Raw genomic sequence first — 18,890 nt, forward strand, 5'->3', positions numbered from 1 at the left:
TGCATAGCCATGGATAGTTTGTGCATTTGAAAACAAATCAGGGCTCAATATATCTTTATTTAGTGATAAAAAGCATTTGAAGGTTTTCTCTGCTCAATACATCATCGTCAGGATGAAGAATTTACTACATTGATCTCTCTGTGCCATATTACTATACGTGAAACATATATGTATTTATATGGCCATTCAAAAGAATTAGTTTGCATAACAGAAACAGAAGATAACACAAATTAATTATGGTATGACAGTTTTCACTGTCTTATTTCACCTGGGGGCAGAGAGCACTGATGCACCAGGTGGGGCGGAGAAGCTGGGTTGACCAACTGGCACAACGATTGCAGGGCTTAGATCGAAGAAGTTGTAGTTCAAGTCTGATTCCACATTTCTTTCTCCTTCCATGACCTGTACCACCACTGACATGGAAGGCCTTCTGTTGCTGTCACTCTGCAAGCACCACATTGCAAGCTTCATGATCTCAATCACTTCATCCTTGTTGGATGAGAGCATATCTTGGTTGTTCCCGTCGATCATATCTTCCAGCTGAGAATTCATTGCCTTCTCTCGTAGCACCATAATGAGCTGACCACGCTCGTCGGGCTGAGAGTAGTCGATGTTCCTTCTTCCACTTAAGATTTCAATAACCACAATACCAAAACTGTAAACATCAACCTTCTCGGTAATTTTCGATGTCAGCCATTCGGGTGCCATGTATCCAGGTGTTCCTCTCATTCTTGTGACAACATGGCTGTCTTCCCTATCTATCAGCCTGGATAGCCCAAAGTCTGCAACTTTGGCGTTGAAGTTGTCATCTAAGAGGATATTCTGTGGCTTAATATCTAGATGAGCAATTCGCTGCCTGCACCCTTCGTGGAGATAATATAAGCCCCTGGCAATATGCATGATGATCCTACGCCTCACGCACCAACCAAGAGGGGCATTGCTACCAGATCTATTGGAATAGATCCACTTGTCGAGTGACCCTCCAGACATGTACTCGTAAACCAAGAGCCTGTTTGTTTTATCCGCACAAAACCCAATCATTTTAACTAGATTGATGTGATGGATGCTGCCGATTGTCTGAACTTCCGCAGAGAATTCTTTCTGTCTGTGAGCATGCCTGTCCAAAAGCTTCACTGCAACTCTCTCATCGCCAAGCCGTCCATCATAAACTGACCCAGATCCTCCTTCCCCTAGCTTTCTGCTGAATTCATTTGTCGCTCCTCTCAGCAAGTCAAAAGTGAACCTTGTTGGCATTCCTGGCACTTCACAAAATTCTTCTTCATCACCTTCTTTCCTTTGATTACACATCCCCCTTATGATCACAAAGAGAACACTAGCAAAAAGGACTGCGGCTGTAGTAGTACCAGCTACTGCATAAGTTACAACCCCCTTTCTTTTCTTTGCAGAAGCAGATGAATTCTGTCGAGGCAGTGATTGTTTGGTGTAGACCTTCAGGTATGCTGTTGAGCCTGACTGGTATCCCTTCATTGAGAGAACCTCGGAGACCAATAAACAAGATCCATTGGAACTGTTGTCAGAACTGTGAAATGCAGCCTTGCAAGAGCAATTACTCGAGCAGGCTTGTCTGCAGCTCTCTTCATCACTTGGTATGGCTGCATTGGGATCATTGTAATTGAAGTAGGAAACATCAGAGAGAGCTACGAGGTGATGATCTTCCTCAGCTGCAGCAGATTGGCAAGAAGGAATTGGGTCCACCGAGATGCAGCCAAGGCTAAGATTCCTGGTGTCAGCCTGCTTAAAGTACAAGATATCACCGGCCACAACCGGACAGATGCACTGCCCGTTCCTGCAGATCCCGTACTCTCCACAGATAGTTGGATAGTCACAGTAATCTAGCTGGAAGATGTCATAAACGGATGACCACCGGATGTTATTTTGATCCCACTCGTACAACCTGAGATGTTCGTCAGACTCAAACCTCATGTACTGGAATGAGCGCGCAGGCGGCAGGTCAATCCTAACATTTTCTATTGATTCTGAAGGTGGGGAGGAGGAAGGGAAGATGGACAGACTCCTGTTGAGGAGTGCGATGTATGTGGATCCATTGTATGCGTCGCCTGCATAGTATACCGAGCTTTGGTAGTAAATCTGGTGTGTTGACCCTGCAGACGCGTGCAGGCCAGCATGATGAGCAGCTAGATATAACTGATTGCTGACAGGATTGCTGGCATTGATGATGTTTGGCGTCAGCTTCATCCCTTCCGTTAATGGCTGCCGGGGAAGCAGAGTGTCGGTTGGGTGATCAAACGACTGCCAGACTATCGAGTTGTTTTGGTTGAAGAGAACCAGATTTCCGGACTCAGTGATGTTCATTCCGATGACTGATTGGCCGGAGGTGTTGGTGGACCAGATGTGGCTGCCATTGTAATGCTGAAGAACCAAGTCCCCGTCGGCTGTGAAGTTGAGGGTGGAACCGCTTTCGACTGGGCGGTCACGGTTGGCAGACCAAACAACTGCAATATTATCACTGCTCTGGAAGTCGAGTGGACGGCCGAGTGGTACCGGTACGACGCATATTGCAAAGAAATACTCCCACAACGGATAGTCAGATTGCTCGCAGGGATAGTTACAAACTGAGACATCAATTGCATAGATCGCTGCAGCAAAGGATAGGTCATTACCTCCTGGAACAGAACGGAAGAGCACATATGAATCTGTGCTCCAGACAGTGGACAATTTGGCGGTCGCGTTGGAGGCTTGAGACGATGAACATGCAGCGAGGATTAGGAGCAAGAGCAGCGGTGCGAAATAGCTCCTCTAGCAGGAGCATGGAAGGAAGGATCCCATATTCGTGCAGCGACAAAGGGGCAAGCAAGTGATAACTAAACTAGCTAACAAAGCAGGAAGCTGATTAGCGAGGCAAGGAGGAGCGCTATGGGTGCAGGCGAGAGACAACTCTCAACTGTTCTTCTTCTACTCTTATTGAGTTGTCTGGCAGAGCTGTGCTCTCTTTTTCTTTTCATGTCGTTTAACATTTCTTCTCTCTTTTTCTGTTTTATGTCATACAGTTTTTTGAAGTTTCCACGGTCAGAGTAAATGCCATTTACTCATTTGTACTACTGTTCTATGGTCGTGGTGCATCCAACACTCAGAGCTGCGCATTCTGTCTTTTTCTATTTTACTCAGTCATCTCACAAAGCAGATTTGTGTTTATTTCTCGTCGCTGCCAAGATGACTGCACTAGTTATGTCACGGTCATACAGTTTTTTTGAACTTTCCACGGTCAAAGCCATTTGCAGTACTGTTCAGAGTATTAATATTGTATGCCTTTAGTTCTGGGAAGGGTGTTTTGGCTACCGGGAGCATTTGCTCCCGGATAAACTGTACCGCAAATAATGTTGTAAGATGTTTTCAAAAAATTCTGAATTTTTTTGTGGATGTTCGTAATAATGTCGCAAGCATGCTTGACAATTTTCATGCAAAACAGAGCAATAGTGTTTTGTCGGTGAGAAAAACAAATTTAGGTGACATTTCAGGGTAACATTTTGTGTTTAATTTTTTTTCCACAGGCCAAAATGTTTAACAAAACAGATTTGTGCTCTCTTTTTCTGTTTTAAGTCATAGAGTTTTTGAAGTTTCCACAGTCAAAGTCATTTACTCATTTGTACTACTGTTCTATGGTCGTGGTGCATTCAACACTTTGACCACAGGTCTTATTCAGAGTATTAATATTGTGGTGCTGAAAATCCACTCTCTATTGTATGAGAAAGGTGTGATAGCTCCCGGGTGCCTAGGCACCCTTTATGAATAATAAAATCAAAAAAATAGAAAACAAAATCAAAAAGATCTAAAACTTTGCAGCATCAAAGATAATTAAACTTTATAGGTTCTTACAAGTTTTCATGCCAAAATATCATGTAGAGAAAGGTGTATAAATGAGTTTCAGATTTCAGTGCTAAAAGTGCTCAAAACTTCAAGCATTGAAATCTTTTTCGTGTGTACAGCTCCTCGAATAGTTGTTTGGCATGAAAACTTGCAAACACCTACAAATTTTGATCATCTTTGATGTTGCAAAGTTTCAGATTTTTTAATTTTGTTTTCTATTTCTTTTGATTTTACTATTCATAGAGGGTGCCTAGGCACCCGGGAGCTGAAAATCCACTCTATGTATGAGAAAGGTGTGATAGCTCCCGGGTGAACCTTCTTGCAACATGCGCCCGAACCACAGTGCATTGAATGAGCTTTGTGAACCTTCAACTTTCCTCTGTTACACAAAATGGCAATCATGTTAATCAGCACGATGCACGAACTGGAATGCCTATTTTGAGCTATGAAGCTTAGGGAAAGTACTATCAATTTACCTTAATTGAAAAAATGACCATCATGTTAATAAACAAGATGGACAAACTGGACTGTATATTTTGAGTTATATGCAGCATAGGGAAAGTACCTTAGAGAGGTTTCTGCAGAAGTTCTCAAATACTCCATGTCATCATGTCCGTGTTCTAAATTGAACACAGTAAATGTCCATTGGTAGCAACACAAATTCATATATATTTGTGTGCGCTTTCGAAGAAAAATCTTCTTTTAACAATAATAAAAGGGAAAAGCGTTAATCAGTTCATTAACGCTAGTTAACACTTTATGTTCAGCGCTGCCCAACAAAACCAACACTTACCAGGACATAAATCTTCAAAAACTAAAGAAAAGGAAAAGAAAAAGAGAGGTGTGAAACCGTAAAAGGTCTAGCTAAACCAAAAATATACTCAAGTCAAAAGAGATGCCAACGTTTCCAGCTCAACCTGGCCGAATCTGGAATATACTCATGTGAAAAGGAGGGGTTAGCACCAAAAAACAAGGGCTTCTCACACCAATGAGAAACAGCCCCATGTAGGCTGCCTCCTACCTCATCTTCTTGCTCGCATTGGTCTTCCTTCCGCAACAACACCAGCTAGAATCATGGAGAAAAAAGCCTTACAGATGGAAAACCGGAGGGCAATGGAGGGAAGGACATATAAATCGAGTAAATTACAACATTACCTAGTGCACTTCTTTATTGCAGCTTATTTTGACGGCGGTGCCTTCTACTCGCGAACCATGACGACCACGATGATGGCAGATGCACCTCTTTTGACTTGGTTTAGCTAAATGCTGCTAACAAGATAATCATAAACTTAAGCTCTTGTTCATGGCTAAATGAATAACATATAATGAGTACTCCATTTTTATATACAAGGCCACTTTGTTTTTCGTATCAAGCTTTGACTTGTAATTTTGGTCAACAAAATATGGGATATAACTCGTAAAAAATAGATTATTGAAAAGTTCTTTCAAATGTGCATCCAATGACATACTTTTTATGACATATGACTCACATTTTGTTGGTAAAATTAATGGTCAAAGCTAGAGAAAAATATATGAAGTGGCCTTGTATTAGTAGATGGAGGGATAACCATGTACAATATTGGTGTGCCCATTTACGATATTGTATTCAAGGAAGGGACGTTTTTCAGTGGCAGAAATGGAAGTGAAGAAGGTTCATGCAAAGAATAGAGTCTTGAACATACATTCAGTACTAGTGCTGCATACCTGAACAAACATGAAATATGCACTTGCAAATCATCTCTTCTCAATGCAAACTGGGGAGACATGAAAAGTACTTCTGCCACGGACAGATGCATTCATAATATACAATCAGAAATTTCGTGCGCTACTGAAAATACTGCGGAAAATATCAAAATCTGAATTAGAATTTACAGCGGAAAATCATACACATAATTCAAATACTCGGAAGCCAGAAAAAAATGAGAAAGATATAGAAATCAAACCTATACAGGTAGCTAGTAGCAAAGTTTCAGAAGGTGCCGTTATGTGGTATAGCCCGCTAACTCAGGAAATAGCCGGCTATAGTGGGCTATAGCCGAGTGCTAAATGGAGGCCAGGCTCCATGGAGCATATTTTTTTTCAAAATCTTCAAATATGGTATTTCTGAGTTTCAAAAAATTTCAAACAAATCCTCTGAAAACTAGTACATATTCGTGACGGATCTAGAAATTTCATTCAAAACTATTATGATTTGCATGATGTGCAGAAAACACAGAAATGTAGGCCCAACAAAAAAAATTGGCCCATTTTCATTTATGTATTTGTCTGTTTCGTGTACACCACGTATGAAACTATATAATTGTGCAACTTTTCTCGAACGAGTTAAACATGTATTTTTATATCTACAAAAAATATGATTTTTTTTTTGCGTTGTATAAATATGTTTTTGAAAAAACGAGGTCACTGGAACTGGTCAATAGTGTTGGAGGGCCGCCGCTACTAGTCATAACCCGCTATTTAAAACTTTGGCAAGTAGCAGTCTAAATAGTACACAATTTGATAGATGAAATGAGTTGGAAAAAGGCCATAAAATTAAGCACATAAAGCAAACTCATCGATTATATAATAAGTATATGCCTCTAAAACACATCAAATAATCAGCTGAACAGTGCAGAAGGGTCATCTAATAAGGACTAGAGTATTCAGCATACGATCAGAACTAGTCGATCTCTACACCTGAAAACACATCTAATATTCAGTTGCTGATCATCTCATCAACTGTGCTGGTTCTTACGTGTAATGCAAACAAGGAAGACATGGAAAACATCTCTCCCACTGAAATATGCAATCGTATGCTACAATCAGAAATTGTGTGCACTACTGAAAATAGGGCCAAAAACATCAAAATCAATAGTGGAATTTAGACCCGAAAATAATGCACATAATTCATATATTAGGATCCACAAAAAAATGAGAAGCATATAGAAATCAAACAACCTATATAGGTAGCTAGTATAGCAGTCTAAATAGTTCATAATTTCATAGATGAAATGAGTTCGAAAAATGTCTTCATATTAAGTCTTCAACATGAAATCAGTGTTCGGTATTAGTTCATCTCTACACCTGAATAGGCATCAAATATTCAGCCTCTGATCATCTCATCAACTGTGTAATGCAAACAGGGGAGATATGAAAAACACCTCTACCGCTGACAGGTGTAATATATGATTCAATAAGAAACTGCGTGTGTGGACTACTGAAAATACGGCGCAAAAACATCAAAATCTGAAGTAGAATTGACACCAGAAACTCATAAACATAATTTAAACAAGATATATATATATAGCTGGTAGCAGTCTAAATAGTTGAGAATTTCATATAACATATATGGAACTTTCAGTTTCAATGACAACCACATTCGACGATGTAATAAGCTGCTAAAACACATCAAATAATCAGCTGAGAAGTGAAGAAGGGTCATGTAAGAAAAACTGAGTCTTCAACATGAAATCATTATACGGTACTAGTTGCTCTCTACCGCTGACATCAAATATTCTGTTGCTGCTCAACTCATCAACTATGTAATGCAAACAAGGAAGACATGAAAAACACCTCTACCGCTGACAGATGCAAATCATATTATTCAATAAGAAATTGTGTGGACTACTGAAAATACGGGAGAAAACATAAAATTCTGAAGTAGAATTTATACTAGAAACTCATACACACAATTAAACAACATATATATATATAGCTGGTTGCATATAGATGAAATGAGGACCAAAACAGCCTGCAAATTAACTGACGACAACAACGACGACATACAACAAATACTGACCTGGAGCATACAACAAACTGGATATGCAGTTTCCCATACACGACGCGGACACAACCACAACAACAAAGAAACACTGACGAGGAGCTAATTTAAACACAACAAAGAAACACAAACAACAAAGAGTCCAATTAAACTGATCGAAATCTCTATGATGCCTCAAACTGAACCTGCTGGGTAGCTCAATTAATGGTGGTACCAAATGCACAGCGACGTGTCCGAGGCGGGCGCCCATGGCAGGCAATGCTCGATCTCGCCGGGGACAGAGTACCGCCACCCACCGGCGTCGGCGCATGGATACTCATTCTGCTGGAGGACACTATGTGGCCCGCCAGGGTAAACGTCGTCAAGGAAGTAGATGTAGCCCGGGCTGCCGGCGTGCCCCGTGTCGAAGGCCTTGGAGCAGGCACGGCCGACGAAGAGCACCTGCCCTGTCATCTGGTACAAGCGTCAAGAAGCCGGCGGTCCCTCCTGCAGCCTGAATACCTGGAACCGTGAGGTGCCGCCTCTCGCCGGCACGAAGTACCTTTTCACCATCAGCAGATCGGCATCGGAGGCGGAGGGCAGGAGGTAGCGGGAGACGATCTCCCTGGGTGCGGCCTGCGTCTGGTGACCATCTAATTCGTAGTCGTGATGTCGAATCGTATTCATCTGAGAAGTGAAGAAGGTTTATACAAAGACTAGAGTCTTGAACAGACATTCAGTACTAGTGTTGCATACCTGAACAAACATGAAATATGCAGTTGCAAATCATCTCATCTCAATGCAAACTGGGGAGACATGAAAAATATGTCTGCCACGGACAGATGCATTCATAATATACAATCCGAAATTTTGTGCGCTACTGAAAATACTGCAGAAAATATCAAAATCTGAATTAGAATTTACAGCGGAAAATCATACACATAATTCAAATACTCGGAAGCCAGAGAAAATGAGAAGCATATAGAAATCAAACCTTTACAGGTAGCTAGTAGCGAAGTTTGAGAAGGTGCCGCTATGTGGTATAGCCCACTAAACTCATGAAATAGCCGGTTATAGTGGCTACAGCCGAGTGCTACATGGAGGCCGGGTTCCATGGAGCATTTATTTTCAAAATCTTGAACAATGGTATTTCCAAGTATTAAAAAAATTCAAAAAAATCCTGTGCAAACTTATACATATTCGTGACGGATCTGGAAATTTTCATTCAAAAATAGTATGATTTGCATGTTGTGCAGAAAACACAGAAATGTAGGCCCAACAACAAGAACAAATTGGCTCATTTTCATTTACGTATTTGTCTGTTTTGTGTACGCCACGTATCAAACTATATTGTTGTGCAACTTTTCTCGAACGTGTTAAACATGTATTTTTATATGTACAAAAAATGACATTTTGTTGTGTTGTATAAATATGTTTTTCAAAAAACGAGCTCACTGGAACCCGGTCTCCATTGGTCAATAGCGCTGGAGGGCCGCCCCTATTAGTCATAGCCCACTATTTAAAACTTTGGCTAGTAGCAGTCTAAATAGTACACAATTTGATAGATGAAATGAGTTCGAAAAAGGGCATAAAATTAAGCACATACAGCAAAATGGATATGGAACTTTTAGTTTGAACGACAAGCGCATCGATTATATAATAAGTATATGCCTCTAAAACACATCAAATAATCAGCTGAGAAGTGAAGAAGGGTCATCTAATAAAGACTAGAGTATTCAACATACAATCAGAACTAGTAGATCTCTACACCTGAACAGACATCTAATATTCAGTTGCTGATCATCTCATGAACTGTGCTGGTTCGTACGTGTAATGCAAACAAGGGAGACATGGAAAACATCTCTGCCACTAACATATGCAATCGTACGCTACACTCACAAATTGTGTGCACTACTGAAAATAGGGCGAAATACATCAAAATCAATAGTAGAATTTATACCAGAATATCATGCACATAATTCAAATATTAGGAAGCCAGAAAATAAATGAGAAACATATAGAAATCAAACAAACCTATATAGGTAGCTAGCATAGCAGTCTAAATACTTCATAATTTCATAGATGAAATGAGTTTGAAAAATGTCTTCAAATTAAGCACATACAACAAACTGGATATGGAACTTTCAGTTTCAATGACAACCACATTCGACGATGTAATAAGCCGCTAAAACACATCAAACAATCAGCTGAGAAGTGAAGAAGGGTCATGTAAGAAAAACCGAGTCTTCAACATGAAATCACTATTTGGTACTAGTTGTGCTCTACACCTAAACAGACATCAAATATTCCGTTGCTGCTCATCTCATCAACTGTGTAATGCAAACAGGGAAGACATGAAAAACACCTCTACCACTGAGACATGCAATCATATGATTCAATAAGAAACTGTGCGGACTACTAAAATGAAGTAGAATTTACACCAAAAACTCATACACACAATTTAAACAACATATAAAGCTGGTAGCAGTCTAAATAGTTGAGAATTCATATAGATGAAATGAGTTCCAAAACAGCCTGCAAGTTAACTGACGACAACAACGATGACATACAACAATAGTTTGAAATACTGACCTGGAGCATACAACAAACTGGATATGCAGTTTCCCATAGAACGACGAGGACACAACCACAACAACAAACAAACACTGACTAGGAGCAAATACAAACAACAAATAAGACTCCAAATAAACTGATCGAAATCTCCATGATGCCTCAAACTGAACCTGCTGGGTAGCTCAATTAATGGTGGTACCAAATGCACGGCGACGTGTCCGAGGGGGGCGCCCATGGCAGGCAATCCTCAATCTCGCCGGGGACTGAGTAACGCCACCCACCGGTGTCGGCGCATGGATACTCATTCTGCTGGAGGACACTATGTGGCCCGCCAGGGTAAACGTCGTCGAGGAAGTAGATGTAGCCCGGGTTGCCAGCGTGCCCCATGTCGAAGGCCTTGGAACAGGCCCGGCCGACGAAGAGCACCTGCCCAGTCATCTGGTACAAGCCCCAGGAAGCCGGCTGTCCCTCCTGCAGCCTGTAGACCTGGAACTTCCAGGTGCCGCCTTTCGCCGGCGCGACGTACCTTTTCACCATCAGCAGATCGGCACCGGAGGCGGATGGCAGGAGGTAGCGGGAGACGATCTCCCCGAGCGCGGCCTGGGTCCGGTGACCATCTAATTTATAGTCGTGATGTCGAATAGTAAGCGAAGAACCATCAGCGCCAATTTCCGGCTTGTAGGAGACGAGGCCATCATCAGAGTCGACGGCGCAGAACCATCCGTCGTGGTAAGTGAGGTCTTGGGCGTTTCGCGGGGTCGGCCCCACCGGCGCCGACAACCAGCAGTCCATGCCCGGGCGCCAGAACGCCATGTTGGTCTGGCTGGATGTTATGGCGGCGACGAAGCAGGCGGCAGACGGCGGCGCGGCGGACATGACGGCTGCGCGGATCATCATGGGGCACGTGATGACGCCGGAGTCGAGGGGAATACGCACCCGGTCGGGGAGGGCGACGCGCTCGCCGGTGCGGAGGTTCAGCAGGCCGTGGCCTCGCCACTGCTGCTGCCGGGATGAAATGACGAACCAGCCGCCCGGAGCGGACCCGCAGAAGCGCGGCCCGCGGCCCAGGTCGAAGAGGGGCGGGCGCGGATCGTCGAGGCCGCCGAAGATCCGATAGCTGTCCGTCCTGGCGGTGGACGGCCTGAGGAGCCATGGCAGCTGGGACGGGTTCTGCAGGGCAACCCTGCGCCAGTGCTTGTTGACGGTGGACGCCCTGACGCAGTCCGCGATGCACGACAAGAGGAGGAAGATACGGGCGAGAATGTCTTGGTGGAGGCCGGCCGCCGCCGCCATGGCAGGGACCGGAATTCTAGGGTAGGAAAGTCGTTCCTTCGTTTGGACTGAAAGTGAGGGCTGACGGCTGAGAGTGAAAGGGATCTGCGCCGTAGTCTCGGTTTTAACGTCATGCCTTCGATAATCCCGAGATAAAAAGTGTGCCCTAGCAGTTTGGTCCCTGGCAATCCTTTTTATTGTACACACGTTTTTTGTCTGTGCCTATTTTTCTCTTCCGAAAAAAGATTGTGAAATAAGGGACATTTATTTGTGAAATACTTAGGAGGTAAGCATCCAAACGCTCTACACAAAAGGGTTTTTTTTCTATCCCCGAAATAATTGGGAGAAACTACATACATACATGCAGAAATTAAGGGGAAAAAAATTTGGTCCCTGGCAATCCTTTTTATTGTACACACGTTTTTTGTCTGTGCCTATTTTTTAGGGAGTGTCTAGGTCTCAGTCTCAGTCAAGTAATACATAAAGAAAAAAAATTGGGAAAAAAATATTTACGCGAATCTTAATGCAAAATCAACGAAGTCTCAGTAGACTGATTTTTAGCAAAGCTGTTCCGAGTTATCTATTATTACGGTGCATTATTTAGCCGTACTGAAATAATTTACGCATGTATGTATGCAAAAAGTTTCTCCCAATTGTTTTGGGGACAGAAAAAAAACACTTTTGTGTAGAGCGTTTGGATGGTTATTTCACAATCTTGTTTGGGAAGTAAAAAATAGGAAACCCCGCCGATGTCTGGTCTAGCCAGCCCGCCAAACAAACTGACACAGCAGGAAAATCATGTTTTGCCGTGTGAAAGCCTATATACTGAGAGCTATTTTTCGGATACTCGTCTTATGTTATTCTAAGCTAAGTACAGATAATAAAACATTCGGCGACTACAAAACACTCGACTCTTATAGCATCCTGTAAGCTGAGTGATGCAAAATAGCTCTCTGGCTTTAAGAAGGCACACGGTATCTAATAAAAAAGCCACTCGGCTTATAGCTCGCCATTGGCAAAGATATGTGCGATGTGCCAATGACGGAGACGGTTGACAGCGCCGTCACGGAAGGACTTAATAAACCATGTGCCAAGTGGGATGACTCGACTTATAGGGCATATAAGCCGTGTGCCAAATGGTTGCACTCGGCTTATAAGCCGTGTGCCAAATGGTAACACTCGGCTTATAGTGCGTCACGGGGCTTATATTTATGCAAAATTGGTTCAAAATGATTTTACATTACATTTAAGCATATGTCGCAAATACATCATATAGGATTTTCCATGACGCTTCTGAGCATGATTTCATGGGTCGTCTTGGAGTACTGCAATTTCCGACGATGAAACCCTAGAAATGTAATAAATATCTCAAATATTGCAGGAGAGTCAAAAAATGTGGGGGCCTGGAACTTCTCATTTAATGGCCTCATTTTAAAGCACGACATGTTTCGAGGTCATTGGAGCAACGGGACCCGCACTTCCTTCACAAACCCGACATGTTCCCTCTTGATACCGAGAGACTACCTCGGAGATGATTTAGTTTACAAGAGGCCCCAGGTGAGACCTATTCGAAATGCATCAAACTTTTTACCACACCCTACAGGAGCCATGTAATAACGTCATGCCAGCTTCCGAGGATTTCCGGCATCGTACATCTTTTTGAGGATTCAAACAGTTGGATCAGGCATGCCACCGAGGTAATTTCAGCCCTTGATGGTCAGAACTGCAACTCCCTCATCTGCACAAGGCATACACATGTCGCAAATACATAACATAGGATTTTCCATACCGCTTCTCGACATGATTTCATGTGTCACCTTGCATATCTACAATTTCCAGTGCTGAAACCCTAGAAATGCAATAAATGTCTCAAATATTGCAGGCAGGCCAGAAAAATGTGGGGGCCTGGCACTTCTCACTCGATGGCCTTCTTTGAGAGCATGAGAAGTTTCGAGGTCAACGGAGTGCAGGACCATCACTCATCCTTTCCAAACCCGAGACATTCCCTCTCGATATCGAGAGACTACCTCGGAGATAGTGCAGTTTACAAGCGGCCTCAGGTGTTGTATATTTGAAACGCGCCCACACTTTTACCACACCATGCAGGGACAATGTGATGACGCCGTGCAAGATTCCGTGGATTTCAGGCATCATACAATTTTCTGTGGATTCAAATGGTTGGACGAGTCATGTCCTTGAAGTAATTTCGCTTCCCGATGGCCGGATCTTCCCCCTCCTTGTCTCCACAAGGGACACACATGTTGCAAATACATCACACAGTATTTTCGATGTTCCTTCTGAGCATGATTTCATGTGTCGCCTTGCAGATCTGCAATTTCGGGCGCTGAAACCATAGAAATGCAATAAATGTCTCAAATATTGCACGTGGGTCAGAAAAATAGTGGGGCCTAGCATGTCCCACTCGGTGGCCTTCTTTGAGAGCATGAGAAGTTTCGATGCCAACAGAGCGCAGGACCATCACTTCCTTCACAAACCTGACACATTCCCTCTCGATACCGAGAGACTACCTCGGAGATGGTGTAGTTTACAAGCAGCCTTATGTGATGCCTATTAAAAACGCGTCCAAACTTTTACCACACCCTGCAGTGGCCATGTGATGGCGCCGTGCGAGATCCTGTGGATTTCCGGCATCATTCGATTTTCCATGGACTCAAATGGTTGGACGAGTCATGTCGCCAAAGTAACCGCGCTTCTCGGTGGGCGGAACTGCCCCTTCCTTGTCTTCACAAGGAAGACACATGTCGCTAATACATCTCATAGGAGAGTTTACAGCCAAACCTCTCTCGAGTCTAATCAAATTGAAGATGTAGATCATGCCGGCTTGAGTCTGATCAAATTGCAGATGTAGATGGTGCCGGCCCTATGGACGGATGAATTCCCAAAAACATAGAAACAATGAAATAAAATACAGTAAAAGAATAAGTACAACAAAAATACAATAATATAAAACACAACAAATTTTTAAAACTAAAGTGATATTTTTTTTGTACAGAAAAAAAGAATAAAGAAAAAGAAGGGTAAACCGTGTAGTCTGCTTTGACACTCGGATTACCTTGTAACACTAGGCTTACCCGTGATCGCGGGACTTAGCGAAAATAAACCGCAAAAATAGACATACGTACACGAAAATCGATCGCCAAAGGATTTTTTCTCAAACCCGCCAAAACCGAGCCACGCCCATGTCGCTCCTCCCTGTTTCCTCCCCGAGCTGGCCTGCTCCCCGCGCCGCCCACCGCACCTCCACCCACCAGCCGCCCACCAGCGCGCCCTCCTTCGTCTCGCGCTCCCCAGTGTTGTCACCATGATCTATACCCCAAGACGGCCCTCCAATCGGAGCCGCTGCCCTCCCCACCCGCTATTGAGGTTGCCACATCACCTTCCCTCCGACATGCCCCTGACTGCTTCGCCGCGCCACCTTCCCTCCGCCGATAGGTACCCCTCTCTCTCTCTCTCTCTCTCTGACCATCCTATTTCTTCTCTCTTCACCAGATCCGGCTCCTCCGGCGGCATGGTGCTCCGGCGGCAAGGTGCCCCAGCGGATCCCCTTCTCGTCTACGACAACAATAGCAGCAGGCTAGCAACGAGGTGGTTCCCCTCCTTCCCCCAATTCTCATCGTGCAGTCAGGTCCAGCTCCATGCCCTTGAGAATAGGATGTGATGCTCTTCCCAAAAGCTATTAGCCCTGCTGAGGCAAATAACTTGCTCGAAAAGTTTCACCATTTGGTCGGTTGGGACATGCAACTGGCTCAAAAGCCCCATAATATTATTCCGTGTAATTTAAATAGTTGCCAAGAATCAAGAAGTATTGGATGCGCACATTTTGTGGTCTTGCTATTACGTACATTCTGCACCATGGTGTGAAGTCAAGCAATTGGATCGTACTTCTTAATGCGCTTTAGCTTTTTATTACTTGCACAATATATGAGTGTGAACCATGGATATAACATAAGGGTGGAATAGAATATGGTGGTAGGTTTCAATGGGGTGAAAGTGGAGAAGAAAGTTTTGCATCAACTAGGGGTATTAACGGGCTATGGAGATGTTCATCAATAGATATCAATGCGAGGAGTAGGAATTGCAATGCAACGAATGCACTAGAGCTATAAGTGTATGAAAGCTTGATACGTTCATTTTGCATTATGCTTTTATATCAATATTTATTGCATTATGGGCTGTTCATATACATTATGGTACTATACTTATGCATTTTCTCTCTTATTTTATAAGGTTTACATGAAGAGGGAGAATGCCGACATCTGGAATTCTGGACCGGAAAAGGAGAAAAATTTGAGGGACCTATTCTTCACAACTCCAAAAGTCCTGTAAACTTACGGAGAATTATTTGGAATATATAAAAAATATTGGGCGTAAGAAATACATGAGGGGACCCACCAGGTGGCCACAAGCCAGGGCGCGCCCTATAGGCTTGTGGACCCCATAGCAGCCCTCTCGAGCCCATCTTCTGCTATATGAAGGGTTTTAACCTGGAAAAAATCATATCAGAACTTTCGGGACGAAGCGTCACCGTCTCGAGGCAAAACTTCAGCATAACTAATCTAGAGCTTCGGTGGAGCTATTCTGCTAGGGAAACTTCCCTCCCCGAGGGGCGAAATCGAAGCCATCATCATCACCAACGATCCTCTCATCGAGAGGGGGTCAATCTCCATCAACATCTTCATCAGCACCAGCTCCTCTCCAAACCCTTGTTCATCTCTTGTATCCGATCTTTGTCTCAAACCTCAGATTGGTACCTCGGGTTGCTAGTAGTGTTAATTACTCCTTGTAGTTGATGCTATTTGGTTTCCTTGGTGAAAGATCATATGTTCAGATCTTTAATGATTATTAATACTCCTCTGATTATGAACATGAATATGCTTTGTGAGTAATTACGTTTGTTCCTGAGGACATGGGATAAGCCTTGCTATAAGTAATCATGTGAATTCGGTATTCGTTTGATATTTTGATAAGATGTATGTTGTCTCTCCTCTAGTGGTATCATATGAACGTCGACTACATGACACTTCACCATTATTTGGGCCTACGGGAAGGCATTGGGAAGTAATAATTAGATGATGGGTTGCTAGAGTGACAGAAGTTTAAACCCTAGTTTATGCGTTGCTTCGTAATGGGGCGATTTGGATCCGTATGGTTCATGTTATGGTTAGATTTATCTTAATGCTTCTTTCATAGTTGCGGATGTTTGCGAGAGAGGATAATCATAAGTGGGATGTTTGTACAAGTAAGGGTATCATCCAATCACCGGTCCACCCACATACCAAATTATCAAAGTAACGAACGCAAATCATATGAGCATGGTGAAAATTAGCTTGATAGAAATTCCCATGTGTCCTCCGGAGCGCTTTGCTTTATATAATAGTTTGTCCAGGCTTGTCCTTTTCTACAAAAAGGATTGGAACACGTTGTTGCACCTCTGTTACATTTGTTACTTGCTACCCGTTACGAATTACCTTATCACAAAACTATCTGTTACCGATAATTTCAGTGCTTGCAGAGAATACTTTACTGAAAACCGCTTGTCATTTCCTTCTGCTCCTCGTTGGGTTCAACACTCTTACTTATCGAAAGGACTACGATAGACCCCCTATACTTGTTGGTCATAAAGACCCTTTTCTGGCGCCATTTCCGGGGACTGAAGCGCCTTTGGTGAGTGGAACTTGGTAAGGAGAAATTTATATTCTGTGCTGAAATTTACTGTCAATTTTCACTATGGAAAATAATCCTTTGAGGGATTTGTTCGGGGTATCTTGAACCCGACCGGAAGCACAAAGAGATTCTCCTCAACCTGCTGCACCTACTGAAAACATTCATTATGAAATTCCTTCGGGAATGATAGAAAAACTGCTAGCGAATCCTTATGCAGGAGATGGAACACTGCATCCTGATTTGCATCCAATCTATGTGGATGAAGTTTGTGGATTATTTAAGGTTGCGGGTCTGCCCGAGGATGATATCAAGAAGAAGGTCTTTCCCTTATCTTTGAAGGAAAAGGTGTTGATGTGGTATAGTCTATGTGATGATATTGGATCATGGAACTACAACCGATTGAAATTGGAATTTCATCAGAAGTTTTATCCTATGCATCTAGTTCATCGTGATCGGAATTATATTTATAATTTTTGGCCTCGTGAAGGAGAAATAATCGCTCAAGCTTGGGGGATGCTTAAGTCAATGTTATATTCATACCCCAATCATGAGCTCCCGAAATAAATTATTATTCAGAATTTTTATGCTCGGCTCTCTCGTAATGATCAATCCATGCTCGATACTTCTTGTGTTGGTTCCTTTTTGAAGAAAGATACTGAATTCAAATGGGACTTATTGGAAAGAATTAAATGCAACTCTAAAGATTGGGAACTCGACGAAGGTAATGAGTCTGGTATAAGCCTTAAGTTTAATTGTGTTAAATCCTTTACAGACACCGATGCTTTTCGTGATTTTAGCACTAAATATGGACTTGACTGTGAGGTAGTAGCTTCATTCTGTGAATCTTTTGCTACTCATGTTGATCTCCCCAAGGAGAAGTGGTTTAAATATCATCCGCCCATTGAAGTTAAAGTAGTTGAACCTATTAAAGTGGAAGAAGAAACTATTATTTATAATGTCGATCCTGTTATTCCTACTGCTTATATTGAGAAACCACCCTTTCCTGTTAGAATAAAGGAACATGATAAAGCTTCAACTGTGGTTCATAAGAGTTGTAATAGAACACCTATACCTCAAGAACAAATTAAAGTTGAACCTAATATTGCTATGGTTAAAGCAAGTCCGAGAGTTATATAATAAAGAGTAGTTTTGAGTTGAGGGCTTTGCTTGGTTGTTATGATCTTGAGAAATAGAAATAGAAAGAAGTATAGAATAAAAGCAAAAGAATATATATAATGATCTTAGGGGGAGTGATGACTTCACATATAAAAAGTATGTTGATCGACATTTGTTGTGAGTTGACAAACAAAGCTATTGGTCATTTCCGCTATTAAAAGGAAGTAATAAAGAAAGAGAGGTTCACATATAAATATATTATCTTGGACATCTTTTATGATTGTGAGCACTCATTAAAATATTATATGTTAAGAATTTGACATTGGACAAGGAAGACAACATGATGAGTTATGTTTGCTTATTTCCGAATAGAAGTTATATGGTTATAGATCCTTGAACATGTGTAGCTTGCTTCCACCCCATATTAGCCAAAAACTTCTGCACCAGGTAGAGATGCTACTTGTGCATACAAAGACCTTTAACCCAATTTTGCCTTGAGAGTCCACGATACCTACCTATGGATTGAGTAAGATCCTTCAAGTAAGTTGTCATCGGTGCAAGAAATAAAACTTGCTCTCTAAATATGTGTGATCTACTAGTGTGAGGAAAATAAACTTTATACGAACTTGTGATATGGAAGAAATAAAAGCGACATACT

At 42.4% G+C, this 18,890-nt stretch overlaps 1 protein-coding gene and 1 pseudogene across 1 annotated transcript; both read right to left on the reverse strand.

The window, feature by feature from the left end:
- Positions 1-210: 210 nt before the first annotated feature.
- Positions 211-2,808, reverse strand: LOC123398546 (annotated as a pseudogene).
- A 7,260-nt stretch (positions 2,809-10,068) lies between these two features.
- LOC123397788 lies at positions 10,069-11,509 on the reverse strand. The gene has a single exon (XM_045092320.1). It carries the CDS (start codon positions 11,450-11,452, stop codon positions 10,346-10,348), a length of 1,107 nt encoding a protein of 368 aa, XP_044948255.1. The 5' UTR covers positions 11,453-11,509; the 3' UTR covers positions 10,069-10,345.
- Positions 11,510-18,890: the final 7,381 nt, after the last annotated feature.

Source organism: Hordeum vulgare, chromosome 5H (assembly GCF_904849725.1).
Source record: "Hordeum vulgare subsp. vulgare chromosome 5H, MorexV3_pseudomolecules_assembly, whole genome shotgun sequence".
Classification (NCBI taxonomy): domain Eukaryota; kingdom Viridiplantae; phylum Streptophyta; class Magnoliopsida; order Poales; family Poaceae; genus Hordeum; species Hordeum vulgare.